The sequence below is a fragment of the Ictidomys tridecemlineatus genome, chromosome 1, assembly GCF_052094955.1.
Source record: "Ictidomys tridecemlineatus isolate mIctTri1 chromosome 1, mIctTri1.hap1, whole genome shotgun sequence".
NCBI lineage: Eukaryota > Metazoa > Chordata > Mammalia > Rodentia > Sciuridae > Ictidomys > Ictidomys tridecemlineatus.
In genome coordinates, this window is record NC_135477.1 from 54,907,235 (window position 1) to 54,929,513 (window position 22,279).

The window sequence follows — 22,279 nt, forward strand, 5'->3', positions numbered from 1 at the left end:
TGCAGTAAGCCAATTTCTTGTCTCTCAACTGTTAGAGAGATCAGTCATGGTAGAGCACAGATTTATAATTTTGAGAGGGAAATTGGCTCACTCCTATTCCCAGAATCATCAAGGAACTTATAAACACAGAATGAACACAAAAAAATATTTCTATGAAACCCAATACATATACATTTCAATTAATTTGATCTCAATGGGACAATTCATGGTCCATGATGCAATGATGACCAAACATAGAAAGGGGAAGTATGCTATTGAAAAAACGAAATGGTCTAATATCACTTAACTGTGTAAATTGTGGCATTCCTCATGTTTCTTGTACTTGTTTTGTTCATTTCTGTGATTGGACTGTGAATTCTTTTAAAGCAAACTGTAACTTATTTATTTTGCCATTACTCATATGTGGCAAATATCTAGTGATAGGAATTCTATAAATATTCATTGAATGAGTGGATATATCATGATTTTAAAAAGTGATATATTGAATTAATACATACATATATAAGTTGTCATTTATTTAAAAATAATTTACAATTGCTATCATTTTTTAAATCAGAAAGTGAGAGAAAGGAAAAACAATCCTGGAAGAACTAAGGGCAAAAAGGTTTATGTTGGAAATTTCAGTGTTCTATTTATTTTAGCAGGATGTATTTGTTAGTAAATTGTAGTGTTTTGAGTTCCCTAAGTTTTGCCTATTAAGGTACTCTGTTTAATATTCACTAATTAAGAATAGAATGTAATATTAAATGGTCATCGTTAAAATGGTAATTTATGCATTTGTTACATAAATTGTTATTTTATGTAATATGTATAGTTAATATGTATAGTTTTGAAAAATAAAAATTATCCATAATGCCATTGCCTATTAAAAACTAGTATTAGGAATTTAGAATTTCCTTCCACTATTTTCCTAGAAAGATATATAATTATATAGTATGCTACAGATTAATAAATAAATAAACATGATTTTTAATGTGTACTATTTTAATAGATATGTTAAAATTATCTCACAAGCATCTTTTAATATGATTTAAATATTTGATAAGCATTTAAATTGTTTTATAACATTCTATTAAATGCAGTTAATCCTAATGCTCACCAACGTTTAATTTGCTTCATAAAATAAATTCATTGTTATTGTTAATCAGAATTGGTGGTTTAAATTTTATTATGACACTGATTTATTAACATATTAATGTGCAGAAAGACATTTTATTTCTGGGAAAGGATTTTTTGACAGTAATAATTTGGGGGTGTCATTTCTTGACCCAATTCCACCAATCTACTCTATAGAGTTAAGTAATGAACTCATTTCTCTGAAATGCTCAATAAATATTCCAGTGATTTGTTGTGAATTCATAGCTGAATCATTCATAAACATTTGTGAATATACCATGGGGGTACAGAGAGGGTGTTTTAACTTTTAATTAGGTAGCTTTTGCTTCCATAAATTGGGTCTATTTACAAGGTGTTAATACATGTCATCAAATTTAGATATAATTTTCACATGGATACCCAAGTTATAATTGAGGTGAAAACCTTTATAATCTTTCTCCTGAAATTTTAATCCATGATAATTTCACTTAGCTATTTCAGTACTATTAAAAATAAAGTTTAGTAAACTGCATCATTAATTTTATCTGCCTTATTACATTCTATTCCTTAGAAAGAAATTGGTTAAATATATCCAAAAGAGACTTTAAGTCTATTCTTCTTTTAATATTTAAGTAAATTTATGTTTATTCAATAATATTTTAGATAATGTATATTGTGAGAGTTAAATTAGAACATTAAATAACAGTATATTAATAGAAAGAATACCAAGAAATAGAGAATAATCATTGATGCTGGTGAAATTAAATCTAGTTGAGAGATTATAGGATGGTTATGAGTACAATCCATTAGAGAATCTTCTAGAGAGTTTTTGACAGTGGGAACTCCATGAAAAGATGATATGCATAGACTCTTTGAAAATCTTAGTTAAAATGAAAGGTTAAGTTCTCTGGAAACATCATACTTACACAATTAAGCTATGTGTTTTACTTTGATTTTGTTATTAGTCTTAATAAATCACTGTTCAATTGCATGCAATTTTTTAGGGATTTGCATATTGTTAAAAAATCATCATTGTGATTTAGAATATTTTGTGAATAACATTGTTTGGAATTGCACCTTGGGTTTGTTTTTAACCTCATGAACTTCTGTGTCACGTATATAGTGAATTTAACATTTTAATTTTACTTTACATAAAACAATTCCAATTGAAACTTGGAGAAATTGTCTCACAGGAGTGTAATCTGTTCTGCCAGTTTGATGTTATTTTTAGCATTTGAGAGTAAGATGTAAGAGATATATAAAATTCAACATAAGGACATTGTGCCTAACTTTAAAGTTAGGGAAGTGAACCTCTCTAAGGCATATATCCAATAATAGTCTTGTCCTTTTTATCCCCACATTGTTTTTTTTTTCTTACATTGAGAGATACTATATTATAGAAGGTAATCATAATTGAATAGTATGTTTAATATTCCAGGGGGAAAAGTTACCAGATTTTAAATAATATATTATTAGTTTTATCTCCCTATTTCTAATTGTATACATATACTCCTTAAGATTTATGAATGTGTTGCATACTTCTAGAACTTTATTTTAGGTAGTACCCAAATTTGTAGATTTCTGTGTCCAAAAGTAGAGATTTCATAATTGGACACTCAAATAGTTCTATATTTTGAACCTTGAAGAAGAAATAGCACCCAAATGAATGCTGCTTTTTTACAAGTGTATCAGGCAACAGAAGCAACCACCATTAGCATCCAGTGTGCAGGAATTGAATAGTTTTATTACATAATATGGGAGAATTGCTCACTACTGTCTGTTCCTGCTGACAGTCCTGATGTTCAAACTGGTAATATCCTCAAAGCTATTTTTTTTTAACTCAGTGCTTTGTTATTAGATGCTAATAGGTATTTGGTCTAGGGGAGAAGAAGCAATGGGACAATTAACATTAAAAGGCTCAGTTAGAAAAGTCAGTGGAAGAAAGTATGGTCTGAATGAGAATGCCTAAGGTTTGTTTTATTTTTTTCTTTTTGTTTATGCTGTCAAGTTAAGGGTGGCTAAAATGTAATAACCTAAACTTTTGCTTCTATGAGAAAAGCTGAGAAACTGAAGCATCAAGCTTCCTTTGCTAATTTTGACTTCCCTGGCCATCTTCCTTGGTGATCTCTCTAGAATACACACTTTAGGTTCCCTGTAGCAATCATGGCTCTGTACAGATCCAGAATATTAATTCAACCAGGACACTGTCCATGTGAGCTTTACAGAATTAAAATTATTCCTCTAAAAATACATAAATGCTATCTATGACCAATTAAAATTAGTGTGAAAAATTATACATACAGTTTATACTATTATATAGTTCACAATTCATATACAATTTAGAAAATACTTTAAAATTACAATTTCGTCTTCCCATCACACAATTTGGAATAAATGAATGATATAGAATCACCATATCTCAAAGCCAGATGAGACATTAGCATTTATGGGGCCTTAGCAGTTTGGACAAGCCCTGATTTAGAGTTTTGATTCAGTTACCCTAATATAAATTTTGAAACTCTTACCTGCTCAAAAAACCCCCTGATTTAGAGTTTTGATTCAGTTACTGTAATATAAATTCTGAAACTCTTACCTGCTCAAAAAAATAGTTTTTCATCTATAAAAATGAAGCACATCATAACTATCTCTTAGAATAATGATAAGAATGAAACAAAATGATTTATATATATATGTTACCTAGCAAAATGACTGGAAAACAGCAGGCTCTCAAATAGTATTTGTTGGAGCTGGGGTTGTGGCTCAGTGGCAGAGCCCTTTTCTAGCATATGTGAGGCACTGGGTTTGATTCTTGGCACCACATATACATAAATAAATAAAAAAGTTCCATTGACAACTAAAGAAATATTTAAAAACAAACAACAAACAAAAAGTATTTGTATTTGATGGGAAGGGAGGGAAGGGGATTCGGGGTTAGGAAAGATAGTAGAAAGCAATGCCGGCTTTCTGTTCTTGTGACTAAAAAGCTCAGGGGTCACTCCAGTTGAACTGGGTTAACTGGGCTGCGCAAAATAACCACACAAATACCTTTGTCTTTGGGGTCGCTGTGGCGGCTCCTCTGACCTTAAGGGTCCGCAGGAAAAGAGTGAGCTACAGCTGACCCCTTTTATTGAGGAGAAGCTATTCAAATGAGGCAAGGGGTCAGGTTTCAGGGGGCTGAGTCTGTTTTCATGATGTCCACTGTCAGCAGGTTGACTGACACCTGGGTAGGCCACACCCAAGGGCACAGTAAGAGAAGGGGACACACACAAGGCACTTCCATGGAAGATTCTATCCTAAACAGGGCAAGGGGTTATATTACAAAGGAACAGGTGAGCAGAGCTTCACCCATGGGTGAGACACACCCATGCCCGAGACACTGACCCTCGGACCCAAGAGGGTGGGGAAAGCTCTGCCACATTTCTGCAACTGAGCGCCTTAGCACCCAGCCAGGGAGTGTGACTCAGTCACATGTAAGGTTAGTCTCCCACAACGAAACAGACATAATTACTGTATGTACACATGTGTCTGCATGACCAATATGATTCTGCGACATGTACACTCAGAAAAATGAGAAATTATATCCCACCTATGTATGATATGTCAAAGTACATAAATGCATTCTAGTGTCATTATAACTAATTAAAACAAATACAAATTAAAAAAAAAAGATTTGTTGAAAATGCAAAAAAAAAAAAAGGAAATCCAGTTGATACCTAGAAATACAAATGAAGGCTAGAAGAAATGGAGACAAAAATAACAGCAAACTTTTTATTAGTTATAGTCTTGGAAAAATTATGTTTAAAATGTCTATTTCATAAACTGTAAACATCTATAGATGATGTGTGTTGAGGATTAATATTAGTTCTCTTGCTATTGTAGAATATAAACACAGTGCTTTCTTTAAGGTCTCAAATGAACTTGGCAGTGTGTGTAGGATGTTTGAAGAATCTCCTTTGTTGTTACTACTGATGAAACACTATTGATGTGTTCTTATTAATTAAATTGCAGAGTTTATATTAGGATTCATTCCATGTTTTAAATTCAATAGGTTTTAACAAGTCTATATTGATGTGTGTTCACCATTACAGTGTCATACAGAAGACTTCAATTTCCCTGAAAGTCTCCTGTTTTCCACCTATTCACCCACCCCACTTACCCCAGAACCCTTAGCAACCACTGGCCATTTTATTATCTCCATAGCTTTGCCTTTTTCAGAATATGATTAATTGCAACCACAAAGTATGTAACTTTTCCAGAGGGACTTTATTCATTAGCGATATACATTTAAGTTTACTCCACAGTTGCTTAGGTTTGATAATTCATTTCTTTTTATCAGTTTTAAAACATCCCATTTTCTGGATGTTCCATAGTTTAGTCATTCACCTCCTTGAGGACATCTTCCTTGCTTCCTTGTTTTGGCAATTATAGATGAAACTGCTATAAACATTCACGTGCAGGTGTGGAAATAAGTTTTCAGTTTATTTGGATAAATATCAAGGAGTATGATTATAGAACTATAATGTAAGTGTATGTTTGGTTGTATAAAGAAGTGCCAAATGTTTTCCAAATTGGTTGGACCATTTTTCATTCCTCCCAGAATTGAATGAGAGCTCCTGTTGCTTCATATCATCATCATCTTTTGGTGTTGTCAGTGTTTTCAATTTTAGGCACTTTTTTTATTTGTATGCAATATGTAGTTTATTTTTTAGCAGAACAAATACAGTATAATTTCCTTTATCTACATTCTAGAGGAGGAAAAATTGAGAAATCTCAGCACAAGTGTAAAAACTGAAATAAATGTAAGGGATGATTTAAAATAGTCAATGTCCTGGGTAGCTTCATTAGAAAGAAGATACAACTGAGGATGGAGTTAAAGAGCTTCAACAGACTTTTAGTTTTCTATTATTTATACCTATAAATTGTTGAATAAATATTTATTTTAATAATATTTTAGTCATATTTAATAATATTTGGATAATATTGTTTAAAATGTATTCATATGTTACATGTATTTGAACACAAGCAATATGTAGTTTTAATCTGTAATTGCCTGACAATATATGTTGATTATCTTTTTATAGTCTTGTCATATGTTTATCCTCTGTTTTGTATTACTTAATTAACTTATTTTAATTAGGTATATATGACAGCAAAATGCATTTTGCTTCATTGTACACAATCACAGCACAACTTTTTATTTCTGTCGTACACGATGTAGCATCACACCATATGTGCAGTCATACATGTACCTAGGGTAATGATATCCATCTCATTCCACCATCTTTCCTGCCCTCATGCATCCTCCCCATTCCTCTCTCACCTTTGCCCAATCAATGTTCCCCCATTTTTTCCATCCTCCCCCGATTATGGATTAGCATCCACTTATCAGAGAGAACATTTGGCCTTTGGGTTTTTGGGATTGTCTTACTTTGCTTACCATGATATTTTCCAATTCCATCTATTTACCTGCAATAGCCATAATTTTATTCTCTTTTAATGATGAGTAATATTCTATTGTGTATGTATATCACAATTTCTTTACCCATTCCTCCATTGAAGGGCATCTAGGTTGTTTAGCTACTGAAGCTGCTATAAACACTGAAGTGGCTGCCTCACTATAGTAAGCTGATTTTAAGTCATTTAGGTATAGATCAAGGAGTGAGATAGCTGAGTCAAATGGTGGTTCCATTCCAAGTTTTCTAAGGTATCTCCATACTGCTTTCCAGATTGGCTACACCAATTTGCAGTCCCACCATCAATGTATGAGTGTGCCTTTTGCCCCATATTCTGGCCAACACTTATTATTGCTTGTAATTCTTGATAACTGCCATTCTGACTGGCATGAGATGAAATCTTAGAGCAGTTTTGATTTTCATTTCTCTAATTACTAGAGATGTTGAACATTTTTTCATATAATTGTTGATCAATTGTATATCTTCTTAGAAGTGTCTGTTAGCTCCTTAGCACATTGATTGATTGGGTTGTTTTTTTGGTGTTAAGTTTTTTGAGTTCTTTTTATACTCTGGAGATTAGTGTTCTATCTGACGTGCATGTGGCAAAAATTTGCTCCCCAAAAGTAGGCTCTCTCTTCACCTCATTGTTTCTTTTGCTGAAAAGAAGCTTTTTAATTTGAGTCCATCCCATTCATTAATTCTTGATATTATTTCTTGTGCTTTAGAAGTCTTGTTAAGGAAGACTTCTAATGATGATGATGATGATGAAGATTTGGGTATTTCTTTTCCTCTATTACTACAGGATCTCTGGTCTAATTCCTAGGTTCTTCATCCACTTTGAGTTGAGTTTTGTGCATGATGAGAGGGGTTTAGTTGCATTTTGCTGCAAATGGATTTCCAGTTTTCCTAGCACCAGTTGTTGAAGAGGCTATCCTTTCTCCAATGTATGTTTTTGGCTCCTTTGTCTAATATGATATAGCTGTATTTATGTAGGTTTGTCTCTGTGTCTTCTATTCTGTACCATTGGTCTACAGGTCTATTTTGGTGCCAGTATTATGCTGTTTTTGTTACTATAGCTTTGTAGTATAGTATAAGGTCTGGTATTGTGATGCCTCCTGCTTCACCTTCTTGCTAAGGATTGCTTTGGCTGTTCTGGGTCTCTTATTTTTCCAAATGAATTTCATGATTGCTTTTTCTATTTTTATAAGAAATGATGTTGGGATTTTATTTGGAATCACATTGAATCTGTATAGCCCTTTAGGTAGTTTGGCCATTTTAATAACTTTGCCTATCCAAGAGCATCAGAGATCTTTCCATTTTTTAAGGTCTTCAATTTCTTTCATTAGTGTTCTGTAGTTTTCATTGTAGAGGTCTTTCACCACTTTTGTTGATTCTCAAGTGTTTTTTTTTTTTTTGACGCTAGTGTGAATTAGGGTAGTTTTCCTAATTTCTCTTTCAGAGGATTCATCACTTTTATATAGAAATGCATCTGAATTATGGATATTGATTTTATATCCTGCTGATTTGCTGAATTTGTTTATGAATTCCAGAAGTTTTCTTGTGGAGTTTCTTCTATCTTCTAAGTATAGAATCATGTTGTCAGCAAATAATGATAGTTTGAGTTCTTCCTTTTCTATTCATATCCCTATAATTTCTTTCATCTGTCTAATTGCTCTGGCTAAAGTTTCAAGGACAATGTTGAATAGAAGTGTTGAAAGAGAACATCCCTGTCTTGTTTCAGTTTTTAGAGGGAATGCTTTCAATTTTTTTTTGTTCAGTTAGTATAATGTTGGCCTGGAGTTTAGCATAGACAGCTTTTACAATGTTGATGGATGTTCCTATAGTTCATAGTTTTTCTAGTGTTTTGAATATGAAAGGGTGCTGTATTTTGTCGAATGCTTTCTCTGCATCAATTGATATGATCATATGATTCTTATCTTTAAGTCTATTGATGTGATGAATTATATTTTTTGATTTCCATATGTTGAACCAAACTTGCATCCCTGGAATGAATCCCACTTGATCATGGTGCACTATTTTTTAAATATGTTTTTGTATTTGATTTGCCAGAATTTTATTGAGAATTTTTGCATCAATGTTCATCTGGGACATTGGTCTGAAATTTTCTTTCTTTTATATGTCTCTGCCTGGTTTTGGTATCAGGATGAAATTAGCTTCATAGAATGAGTTTAGAAGGGTTTCTTCCTTTTATATTTCATGGAACAATTTGAGGAGTAATGGTATTCATTCTTTATAGGTCATGTAGAACTCAGCTCTGAATCCATCTGGCCCCAGACTTTTCTTGTTTGGAAGGCTTTTGATGGTGTCTTCTATTTCCTTGCTTGAAATTGATCTACTTAAATTGTGTATGTCCTCTTGACTCAGTTTTTGTTAATCATATGCGTCTAGAAATTTGTTGATTACTTTGAAGTTTTTCTATTTTACTGTAGTGTAAGTTTTCAAAATAGTTTCTAATTGTCTTCTGTATTTCAGTAGTGTCTGTTGTGATATTTGTTTTTCATCACGAATTTTAGTAATTTGAGTTTTTCTCTCCTTATTTTTGTTAGGGTGGCTAAGCATTTGTCAATTCTATTTATTTTTTCAAAGAACCAGCTTTTTTTTTTCTTTTACAATTTTTTTGAATTGATTCTTTAGTTTCAATTTCACTGATTTATGCCTGGATTTTAATTATTTCCTATCTTCTACTACTTTTGGTGTTAGTTTGTTTTTCTTTTTCTAGGGCTTTCAGATGTAATGTCAGGCCATTTATTTGTTGACTTTTTATTTTCTTAATGAATGAGATGAATGCAATGAACTTTCCTTTAGCACTGCCTTTGTAGTATCCCAGAGATTTTGATAAGTTTTATCAGAGTTATCATTTACCTCTAAGAATTTTTTTTTAATCTTCTTCCTGATGTCTTCTGTTATTCGTCTGTCATTCAATAGGGTATGGTTTAGTCTCCAGGTGTTGGAGTAGCTTCTATTTTTTGCTTTATCATTGATTTCTAATTTCATACCATTAGATAGAATGCAGGGTAGTATCTCTATTCTTTTGTATTTGCTAAGACTTGCTTTGTGGCATAGCATATGGTTGGTTTTGTAGGGGGATCCATGTGCTGCTGAGAAGAAAGTATATGGACTCATTGATGGATGGACTATTCTATATTCTAAGTTAAGTTCAAAATCATTGATTGTATTATTGAGTTCTATAGTTTCTTTGTTTAGTTTTCATTTGGATGACCTATCCAGTGGTGATAAAGGTGTGTTAAAGTCACTCAGAATTTTTGTGTTGTGGTCTATTTGCTTCTTATATTTGAGAAGGGTTTGTTTGACATACATAGATGCCCCATTGTTTGGGGCATAGATATTTATGATTGTTATATATTATTGATGTATGAATACCTTAAGCAATATGAAATGTCCTTCTTTTTCCCTTTTCACTAGCTTTGGTTTAAAGACCACTTTATCTGATATGAGGATAGAAACCCCTGCTTGTTTACATGGTCCATGTTAGTGGTACATTTTTTCCTTTCCTTCCACCTTTAGTCTGTGGATGTCTTTTCCTGTGAGATGAGTCTTTTGAAGGCAATGTATTGGTGGGTATTTTTTTAATCCAATCTGTCAGTCTATATCTTTTAATTGATGATATTCAGGGTAATTATTGAAATATGGTTTGTATTACAGAACATTTGGGTTTATTTTTGGTTTTTAACCTGACTTGGTTTCTCTTTTGTTTGGCCTTTCCTTTAGTGGAGTCCCTCCCTTTGGTGATTTTCATTGTTTTTTTTTTCATTTTCTCCTCCTGGAATATTTTGCTGAGGATGCTCTATAGTGTGGGCTTTCTTGCTGTAAATTCTTTTAACTTTGGTTTATCATAAAAGGTTTTTATTTTAACATCAAATCTGAAGCTTAATTTTTCTGGGTATAAGATTCTTGGTTGGAATCCATTTTCTTTCATAGCTTGGTATATGTTCTTCCAGGATCTCCTGGATTTGAGGGTCTGGGTTGAACAATCTGCTGAGATAAGAACTGGTATCCCTCTATATGTGATCTTATTCCTCTCTCTTGCAGCCTTTAAGATTCTATCTTTATTCTGTATGCCAGGCATTTTCATTATAATGTGCCTTGGTGTATATCTGTTGTAATTTTGTATGTTTGGTGTCATGTAATGTTTATCTTCTTTTATGAGATGTCTGCCCAAATCTTTTGCTTATTTGTTAAATTAAGTTGGTTTATTTATTATTATTTTGTTTTTAAAATTCTTTGTAAATCTTGGATCACAGTCTTTTATCATGTGTATGTTTTGAAAATGCTATCTTTAGTGTGTGATTTCTTTTTCATTATCTTAATAGTGTCTTGCAAAGAAAATATTTTATGAAGCACAACTTATTTTTTCTACTGATTATGTTTTTTATGTTGTATTTAAAGATTCATTGCCACCCAAAGGTTACCTACATTTTCTCCTATATAACCATAGAGAATATTAATAGTTTTATATTTTAAATGTAGGCCTATGACTCAACATGTGATTTTTGCTTTATACGTTTTGCCTGGAATAGAGCTGTACCTGAAAAATTGGTAACTGCTAAATCAAAGCATGTAGTCTGGCATATAGTCTAAGAATAACTTCCCAAATTGGAAAGCATGACTTTTACAAATTTAAAGTAAATGTGTGTCAGAAATTCATATTGAGAGTCACTAAGATTATCAGCCTTGTTTAAAAAGAATTGGATGAAAAATGTTTCAGTAAAATTTGTCATTTAGAAACAAACCTGCTCAATGTCCCACAGAACAATAAAACTGGTAACTTTAGGTTTATCTTTAATACAGAAATAATTTCTATTCATACCAATAAAATTTTATTTAAATTACTATGTGAGAAGAATTATTTATATGGCTCTGAGTTTTCAAAAGGAAGTGAGCATCTATCCCTACAGAGTTGTAAAATATCCTCATCAACAGTAATAGCAAGTGGAACAAATGTGCATAGTCCTGAGAGTTAAGTATTTGCCAGTCAAGCCTGATTTGCAGTGTCTACCCTGCAGGACACGGAAAGGACAAGCCATAGTCAATTTTGCTTATTTCTAAGCTTTTGATAAGTTTCTTAACAACTTTTCACAGAAAGCTATTGTAAGAGCCCACTTAAGATTTACTGAAGGAAATATGAAGGCGTCAGTGACTCTTTCTGTATTTTTTATTTCTATAGAATTATTTGTGATAAGTACTGTAGAGTTACTATAAGTGCTAGTTGATAACTAGTTTGAGAATAGCAATCTCAAGACTGTATTTATTAATAACAATCTTAAATTTTTTTTAATTGTTAGAGGTAAGTCAGGGAAGCTTGAGTTGTCCAAAAGCTCAGTAAAGAATAAACAGCTTGGAGTGCAGAGAAACTGGGAAAAAATTTGTGTAAAGTCTAACAAAACATTATTGAATAATAAAATGACTGTAATTTTTATAAGCAAATGCAATGGGCTCATCTCTAGGTGAGTGCAGAGAAAATACATACAACCAGGAGATAAATAAATAAAGACAGGTTTGTTATTTGCAGAAGGTAACACCAGACACAGTACTCAAAGCAGTGTTCATAACAGACAGAAAGCAAGGGGCTCTTATTGGGACAGTTTATACATATTCATATAGAAAATATTCTATCACTATAGAGTAGGTACATTCCTGAGCATGCTCAATTTGAGGTCCTATTGTATTGGCACCCCCTTTCTCCACAAAAAAAGTCTTAACTGGGCTTCTCCAGAAATCTTCACCATGGCTGATTTTAGGACTGTCAGAAAAATAGTCTCTACAAAAGAGTTCAATGTAGATAAACTTCCAGTTTTCACGTTGCCCTGTTTTACTTAGCCACTGGCCGGGAAGAAATCAGCACTCCAGGTGCTGGACACCCCCTTACTAGTTTTTTACAAACATGTATCCAGCATAGTAGTTTGTAGAAGTGTGTAAACAAGGTCTCTGGCCTTTAGCTGGGGCTTCACACTGATGTCTACAATTTTAAGATAAGAGAAGTTACTAATTGGGCTCCATGGTAACAGCTGACAGGGGGAGGAAAGACAGGGGAGAAGAAGCTCTCCCCTTCTTAGGTGTTGTCCTTGAAGGGTTAACTTGCTCAAAATAGTTAAAGAAAAGTTGCTTTTATGTGAACTTCTGCAGAATGTGAACTTCTGAGTCCCTCCCCTTACATGCTGGGTATAAAGTTCTAAAACTACCTGAACTTGGGGTTCAGGAGATTGATTGATTACAGCAAAAGCTGTGCCCTCTGAACCTGGCTGCAGCCAAATAAAACTGTTTCCTGCTAGCTTCAGTGCCTTGACTTGTCTGTCCCTACAACACTATATCACAGGTTCTTTAAAAAAACAAACAAAAGCCAGTCAGGTGGCACACACCTATAATCCCAGTGGCTTTGGAGGTTGAGAGAGAAGGATATAAGTTCAAAGGCAGCCTTAGCAAAAGCTAGGCCCTAAGCAACTCAGTGAGACCATGTCTTTAAATCTTTAAATAAGAAACAAAGTAGGGCTGGAGATGTGGTTCAGTGGTTGAGGGCCCCTGAGTTCATTCCCCAGTAACCAAGGGGATTAAAAAAAAAAAAAAAAAACAAGAAAAGGCAGATTCTAACATCTCCAGCCAGAGGATTTTAGTAGTATAATGAGCTAACTAAACTCTAGATAACTTAAAAATAATAAGTCAGAATTACTCAGCAATTTTGTAAGATTTTTTTTTTGCAAATTATTTGTAAGTTTCTCAAGAGCCTTAGCCTAAATAAACAATAAGAAAAACAATGACCCATTTATTAACTGTTTTTTTAAGTTCTTCATATATTCTTGGTATTAATCCTCTATGGGAGAAATACCTAGCCAAGATTTTCTTCCATTCTGTAGGCTTTCTCCATCATACCCTTAATCTCATCACATACCTTAACTTCCTTTGCTGTTTAGAAGATATTTAGTTTGATGGCATCCCACTTATTGATTCTTGGATTTATTTCTTGGGCTTTGGAGTCTTGTTAAGGAAGTTAGTGTCAACACCTAGACGATGAAGTGTTATCCCTATGTTTTCTTCTAGAAATCATAAAATTTCTGGTGTAATTTCTAAGTCTTTGATCCATTTTCACTTGAGTTTTGTGCAAGGTGAAAAAAAAATGATCAATATATCTCTAGCAACCAGGGAAGTACAAATCAAAACTACACTAAGATTTCATCTTACTTCAGTCAGAATTGCAGTAATTAAGAATACAAAAAATAATAAATGCTGGTGAGATTGTGGAGAAAAGGGTAAATTTGTATTTGTTCGTGGGGACTGCAGACTAGTACAACTACTCTAAAAAGCAGTATGGATATTCCTCAAAAAACTAGGGATGGAACCACCAATGACCCAGCTATCCCACTTCTTTTTATTTTCCCCAAAGATCTAAAATTAGCATATTATAGTGATACAGTCACATCAAAGTTTACAGCAGCACAATTCAGAATAGCTAAATTATAAAATCAACCTAGATACCCCTCAATAGATGAATGGATGAACAAATTGTGATATGTGCATATATATACATACATACATATATGTGTGTGAGAGTATATATATATATATATATATATATATATATATATATAAATTATATGATGGAGTTCTGCTCAGCCATGAAAAGAAATGAAATTATGGTATTTGCAAGTAAATGGATAGAAATCAGAATATCATGCTAAGTAAAATAAGCCAGACTAAAAGGTCAAATATTTTCTCTCATATGATAGAATAAAATAAATGAAAGGGGAAGGGAAGAATAGTATAACAAAAAAATGAAGGGAAGTTCAATAATGCAGAAGAAGGAGATCAAGAGTCAGAGGAGAGGGATGGGTAAGGGGAGGCAATGAAGAATGGATTATTTAAAAAGTTACTTGCATGTATAAATATACCACAGCGAACTTCACATTTATCCATAGGTAGAAAGAAGCAATCAAATATAAATAAATAGACATGTGGAAAGAAATCAAGTAGAGTAGAAGCAGGAGAATGGGAGAAGTATGAAAAAAGGAGAGGATCATAAACCAAAATCAAATTCCGTGCATGTATGAGTTTGTGGGAGTGAACTCAGCTACAATGTATAGTTATAAATTTCTAATAAAAAAGAAGAGCATTGAGCAATTACCAAAAAACAAGCCAATCAACTAACCAAAAACAAAACACAAAAACCTTCGAAGGCAAGCTAAACCATTTAATGTGGCAGCAGCTTTTTCCCTATAATTAAAGGTGCTTGCCCCTAAAAGTTGCCTGCTTAGCAGATAAACATGTTGTTTATCATATTTTGAGACAGATAAAAATAAATTTTAAAAAATTGCCATAAGAAGATTTCCTTTGAAATAAAAACAGTACTTTCTGGTTACTTGGTTGTAAATCCTTTGTATATAGGGACTGGGCTTTATTTTCTTTTATATTATCTATTTGTTCAAACATATAGTAAGATTTAAATTGAGGAAAGGAGACACAGTAAAGAATTTGAAATGAAGAAAATGGATGAGGAATTTCACAGTATTGTACATTTAGCTATACAAGCTTATTATTCTCCAAATAGAACTTGCTACAAATCTTTTGTGAGATATTAATTAATTTGGAAACCAATCATTATGATCTAATTCTTGACAAACAAAAATTTTGACCATCATTAAGTAGATACATAAACAACAATTAACTTACACAGTGATGCATTTCATTTGCTTTTTAGTATTATTTGTTTTGGGAAAATGGGGAAGACAAATATGGGATTTTAGTTTTTGTTTGTTAAACATTTGTGTAGTTGCCTGTGTAATGGATTTTAACATCTATAGATCTATATATGCAAAAATGGAAATTTGTTTTCTTATAATTAAACTTATCCTAACTTACTCTCTGTGCTCACATACACTGGTTGCTAAGCTTAATCTTTCTAATTTAGGAAATTCACTTTATTTTAGATTATAACTCAGTCTCATTAGGAAAAAAAACTCAACATCCTTTTTCCTATTATTCTTCTCCTCAGAATTTTTGTTAAATATATCAAGCTACCATGGGAGGAACCTAGTGATAGTGTATGACATATTACCCAGTCGATAGACTACAGCAGAAACTCTCTTCCCCTTCAGGCTTTGCCATTGGTATTTTCAAAGTCCACCTTCAGAAATTCAAAGGAAGAAACTTTTACCTCTCAACACATTCTGACTTTTAAAAATAAAATGCCCTTATACTTTCAATCTATTCTCTGGGATAGAGATTTATAATATTCAACTTTGGATGTCAAGTGCCAATAAATCAGTTTTTGGTTCTCTTTTCATTTTGTTTTCTGCCTTCTTTGGGGGCAATCAAATTGACCTTCAAATTCTGACTTTAATTAAGAAAAAAAGTATAGAATTTATTTAAAAACATTTCAAAATGTTGTACTGCACTTAACTGAAGTGATAGAAGGTGGAGTTAGCAAGAGAAATGAAGAATCTTTCAGCAAAAATCCTTTCTTTTATTGCCCTGTGTATTAATGTTTCCAATGTAATAGAAGGAAACTTTTGTATCTCAGGATGGCTATAAGATGATTGATGGAAATTGCTAGTAACTCGGCAATTCTTTGCTCTTAAAATAATGCACTTCAGCATTTGCACTAACCCCTAGACATTCCCCCCTCCCCTCAAATCAAATCTTAAACTATACTCTGAAGCTGTTAAGACATAGCTTCCTTATACATCACTTCTGCAAAGCATGACATCCTAAATGTACCATAATAATACATTCTCTTTCTTTTAAACTTTATTTTCAAAATGATAGAAATTTTGAGTCCCAGTTCTTCTACAGTTAAGAAAAAATTAAATAGAGGTAGAATTCCCAACAATGTTTGCTTTGTCTAATTCATTCTATCAGCAAAGTTTTAGTTGAGGGATACAACTATGGAAAATTTTATACAGGTGTTTCATATTTTTTTTTCTTTCCTAGTAGTTCATGAGCTATATGGCTAGGCATAAAAACTCAAGTCAGTTATAATGTCCTTTTAGCTACTGGTATTCACCCAAAATACAGATAACACAATAATCAATTTCAAGATCTCAGGTTAATGTTTAGCTATTATGCGTATGTGGGAAGTACCCAACATTTTGATTTTCTTTTTCTGGCACTCTATGTTTAGAATTTCATGCAAATAGATGTTTCTAGGATTCTGTGAAACAGTTGGGGTAATGGCAACATGTCACAAAAGTGGAAATTTCTCAATTTTTTCTTAATATATTTTTGTGCTATATTTAATTGTAGTAATTCCAGAGATTATTTAATCACCATTTCTAACATTTTGATTATAGCTGCTTCAGTTTAAGTGGTTAGCTGTTTCTTGCCACTTATTTCACTATCATTTTTTTCATATTGTATATGTTCATGAGGAACTTTTGTTTCCATATCTAGTCTTACCTCTATGATTATTCAACATCATTAATACTGTGACCTCTGACTGCATTGCTCAGTTGCAGACAGTAACCACACAACCTTCTATAAGTCCAAACAAAAAAGGAGCTAGATGATTATTATGCCTTTTACACCTATGCCTAAGTTTCACAGGAAATATGATGGTGATGATTCATATGTGCTTTCTATCAAGAAGAGACAATGCTCAGATTTATTTTAAGCCTTAATGATACATTCATAACTGAATGCTACTAATTAGGTTAAAATCCTAGTGTATTTATAATGAATGTTTTCAGTGTTTAACATAATTTTTATGTAAATAATCTGAATGTCCTTGATATGGATAAAACTGGCTGAATTTCAGGCTACAGAAAAGTGCCCATCTATGTCAATAGCTTGTTATTTAGTATTTAGACAAAATAACTTACTATTTGCATCTTATAATAGAGCTTCACTCATTTATTCAACTAACATTTTTGTTAGTATAACAATTATTAAGTCTTATAATCAGTACTAAATAACAAACCTCAAGGAATAAGATAATATTCCTGCCCTTGGAAATAGTTCACAGTCTGCTAGAAAGATGATTTTATAAGTATATCATGAAAACACTGGAAGAAACTCTAATGTAAGCAAATAAACCCTTTCATAGGAATCTCAATATGGAACCAGGTGGTATTGTAGGAGGTCAGCACAGATTTTGGGAGAAAGGAACATTGTGAGCAATATCTTAAAACAATAGTAAGACGTGAGCAAGCCAAACATAGGCACTAGGCAGACTAGGTCAAGGTTCTAAAATTGCCATAGGCCAGAGGCATGGCAGGATAAGGAGGATTTTGGAAAATATAAAATACACGATACTGAAGTATAAGAGACCTACATAGGACTCATATGAGACAGATTTAAAACATCACCAGGGACCATACTCTATGGTAGTTTGATTTTATTCTCTGTATGTAAAGAAGTTAGTGTTACTCTATAAGGAAATTTGATTATGATTGATTACCCTTGTAGCTAATCCAACAGATAGTTAACACAAACATCATACACAATTACCAGAAAGTATGGTAGAAGAAGGAAACTCTCTAGAGAGAGTTCATGTTTATGTTCTGGTATGCTGAGATGTTTTTGTTGTAATTGTTTTCTGTGTGCTTTTAAGTAATAGAGTTTTTAAACATGTTGAATAGGGATTCATGTGATAAGACCAGAAGTCAAAATACTAAATTTAAATTTCTTATACCATTGTCCATTACTATTGATATTGTACTTATTTGCTGGTCTCCTCTCATTACTTTTATTTGGAAGTATTAATCATTTTAAAGAGAAAAAGACTCTTTTACTACAATAATAACTTCCTGCTTGCCTCATGGCTTAATCATGCCAAGAGGGAAGGAGAAGAATATGCACATTTTCGAAGTATACATATTTTTCTGAGATTCATTTGCTTCAAATAAATCAATCTCTTAAAACTGTGTGTTTGTATGTTCACAGACTTGTGAGATTATTGGTTCACAACATGGATATTATTTTTTTTTACATTTTTCATATATACTAATTTATAGCATTTCTGGAATTGTGTTAAACCTCATAGTAAGTCAGTAAACAAATAAATGGAACTCCATGGTTTTTATTTTTATATATATTTAACAAAGGTGACAATTTTGAAGAGTTTTATAATACACATACTATTGTTTCAAGAATTTATCATCTCATCATTTACAGGTTATTTTCACTTTAATCAACAAATTGTTCTTAATTTTCACCTACATGTCATTCAAATCTCAAATATCCTCTGCTGGAACTAGAATCTAATACAGTATGTAATCAATTAAAATGTTTCTTAAAATGTAAACTTGTTATATTTCACTAATTTTATGTTAAAGGGTAAAAAAATAGAAACAAAATATCTTTATTTTTTTCTTTATTACTAATTCTCAGTGCCTTCAGTGTGCAGTGTATCTGAAGACAAAAGTTTGCATAATTAGAACATGCTACATTTGTGTGATTTTAAAAGGTGTACACATGACTAATTTGATTTCTCTTCTTACAGAAAGCCATATCCTGGAAGATGTCAACAAGTGTATCATAGCCTTGAGAGACCAGGATGCAGATAATTTAGACCGTGCCGCAGGAGCTATCAGAGGAAGGGCAGCAAGAGTTGCTCACATTGTCACAGGTGAAATGGACAGTTATGAACCTGGGGCTTACACTGAAGGTGTTATGAGAAATGTTAACTTCCTTACAAGTACTGGTAAGTCTCCATTCCCAGGAACAACTTTACTGTTCTTGTTGTTTGAATTTGTTTGACATTCCAATATTCATACACATGGAAAAAGAGTCTCATTCTGTCTTACTGGTTCCAACATACAATAGAATTACTATACTATCTGATTGGTGCTTGAGACTCATGGTTATGTGATTTGAAATTTATCCTGGTGAAATACATATCTTCACTAAGGAGAAGAGGTCTTTTATAGTTATACATGTTATATAAATTATCCAAAGACCTTAGCCACTTATGAATGTTTATTAATGTCAGAGCTGTTAGATATATAAATAGGACAGTATATTATCAAGTATGCAATGGTCTCTGGACCCTCTTTTTGCTATGTCACTTATACCCGCAGGTTTTTTATTACATTATTATACAACAAGTTTATCATGTATTTCCAGAGAAGTGTTCTCTACCTTCATATGCGGTTGTTTGTGAAATGCCATTTTCTTCTTGCATGTAATGTTCTTTGATTGCTTGAAATAATATGTCACTAGGATTTTGTTTGGGTTGAAGCACCTGTTACTATTTTCTAAAATCAGTGAGTAAACACTTTGATTCACTTGTTAAAATGGCATCCTTCTTTTTAACATTATGGTGAACGTTTCTCCAGTAAACTTACAGAAGTATGGATTCATACATAACAAGGGCAATCAACTACTTTTATGAGTCATCCTGGCAAAATTCTTTCCTCTGAGAACAATTTTTGAGCTTGTATAATCCTCAGGTAGAATTATTTTGTTATTGCCTTTTAACTTAGAGTGATAGTGTATCTGTGATTCTTAAAATATTTAAAGTTCTCTACTTAAATCATCCATCCTAAAGAATCATTATTTACATTATGTGTAGGGAATATTAAATTTGAAATGTATGTACATTGTTTAGTTAAAAAGGGTAGAAGGGACAAGAATGGATTTTTTTTTTCAAAAAATTATTTGCCTTTTTATTATAAAGGTGTTCTTTGTGATAAATTAATAAAGAGAAACATACCAATAGTTAAATAACCTTCACTAGAGACTGGTTTTGAAGAGCTATGCTAGAAGAAAAACTTAGCAAGATTTGTAAAGAATCAATGATTAGTTTTCCTAGTATGTTGACACATAAAATCTTTGATGAATATTGGCACAGAGTTTTTTCAGTCTTTAAAATTACTTCAAAAACACTGAAACACTGAAAATGGGCTAAGGAAAGATGGAAGAGGTATACCTACAACTCTTGATATTAAACTTTTATTTCTATATGCCCTTCTCAAAGTTACTTGTGTCACAAATAGGTCACATAGTGCTTGGCTTTTCAATTAGGTGTGGTAATATATTTACTTGCTTAAGAAGTTGATTGTGTTATGATCATTCAATCTCTCTTCACTTTATTAGATCTTAGTGGTCCTTTCTTGTTGGTTGATACCAAGTACAGAGTTGCCTGTGCCCCTGATTTATTTATTTTTTCTTCTGCCTTTCAAGAATAAAATTGTAAGTGAAAGAAAAATGTAACAGTGATTCCTTCTTCATCCAAGTGATAATTTTCTGTAGAGAATTGAATAGGCAAATTCTACCAGAATTACTATATTTTGCTTAAGTAATATTAGCAATATCTTTTAATTATGCTCTTTGTGATGATAATGTTTTCATAAATTGCCAACTGTACAATTTTATACTCCATTAGAAAGAGTTCTTATCCATCACAGGCACAAAAAGAAGCAAAAGTGAAATTCTGAATTGTTCAGAATGTGAAGTATATTAGGAGAACATTGTTCACAATCTGAAATCAGAAAAAACATAAGTTGTCTACGCATTAAACTACAAGTTTGTTAATGCCTTGATGATTTCTAATGACTGAATCATATATGTAACCAATATGGCTACATTATCACAACCAGAAGAGAAAAAGTCCATTTGCCTCTAATTAGCTGTATGTATTAGTTAAAAATTTCCAGGTATATTATGTCTTATCTCCCAAATAAAATAGATGCAGAATAATCCTGGGTTATTCTTTATAAAACAAATCTTATTATTAATGTAATGTATTTTATGACTTCTCAATTTTGTCATTCTAGCTTTTCAGATAAATTTTTGGTGTGTCTTTGAAGAAAGCTTCTGAGTCTAAAGTATGTCTAATTCAAACTTCTCTCCAAACAGCTTTCCTTGAAATTTATCAAAAGCATGCCTCACTGAAGGGAATTCTGAAGAATACATTTGATGAAAAAAATCTAATTATATCAGTTTGATCTTAACTAAAGCTGAAAAATATGAGAATTCTCTCTCCCACTGAGATATTATCTATGAAAATACTTCCTACGATTCTATGCTGCACCATTAACTAAATGGGAGATGTTCATCTTTGTTAACTTTTGCTTCTTATCTTGAACTTATTATTTATAAATAATTGTCAAATTACATAATTGGAAATGTCATGTTTTGAGTTATGAAACCTTAATAGTTCCTATTTTGAGCAAGAAGAATGGCTATTTATGTGGCCTGTTTTTTGGTACTCTTTCTTTCATATAGTTCTCAGTACTTAAACTAGCTCCCTGAAAATAGCTTAATAAGATGCTCTTGTGAGTTGTTTTTTTTTTCCTGAGACTTTCTAGTCTTTGCAATATTTGCCTTCAAGTATTGTCATCAATGATAAAACCTAAGCCACACTTATCTAAATCATCAAGTGTTTTGAAATATGGCAGCTTTGATTTAAATTAGACATTGTGGCTCATTAGCACATTTTCAAGAATTGATTTGCTTCCTAATGTTTTCTTAGCATTAGGAAGCAAGGTTGCTTTGTTGCATTTCAAGAATTGACATTGTTCACACACACTAGAAGTTGATTTTAAATGAAATATAGTCAACATATGGAGTATACTGCACTTTAGTCAGAGTCATAATACAGTAATCTCCATGTGAAATTCTTGATTCTATCCCATTCTTCCCTGTCACTAAGCTCCTCCACCTGTCAAGAATCCCTGATGGGGGAGAAAATATATTGGCTTTTTTGTTAAACAGCAAACCTTCTGAATTGCAATGTGAAGGCTTATTTGAGTTTCTTCATA

General features: G+C 32.3%; 1 protein-coding gene and 1 long non-coding RNA gene across 2 annotated transcripts in view; one reads left to right on the forward strand and one right to left on the reverse strand.

Moving 5' to 3' along the window:
- The window catches only part of Ctnna3 (catenin alpha 3), a 1,639,810-nt gene that overhangs the window by 1,204,822 nt on the left and 412,709 nt on the right, over positions 1–22,279 (forward strand). The window contains exon 12 of the mRNA XM_078041358.1: positions 19,018–19,218. Coding sequence (XP_077897484.1) covers positions 19,018–19,218 — 201 coding nt within the window. The remainder of the gene's footprint in view (positions 1–19,017; positions 19,219–22,279) is intronic.
- LOC144375918 (uncharacterized) overlaps positions 1–22,279 on the reverse strand; it is a 90,842-nt gene that overhangs the window by 25,847 nt on the left and 42,716 nt on the right. The gene's annotated exons all lie outside the window — the stretch shown is intronic.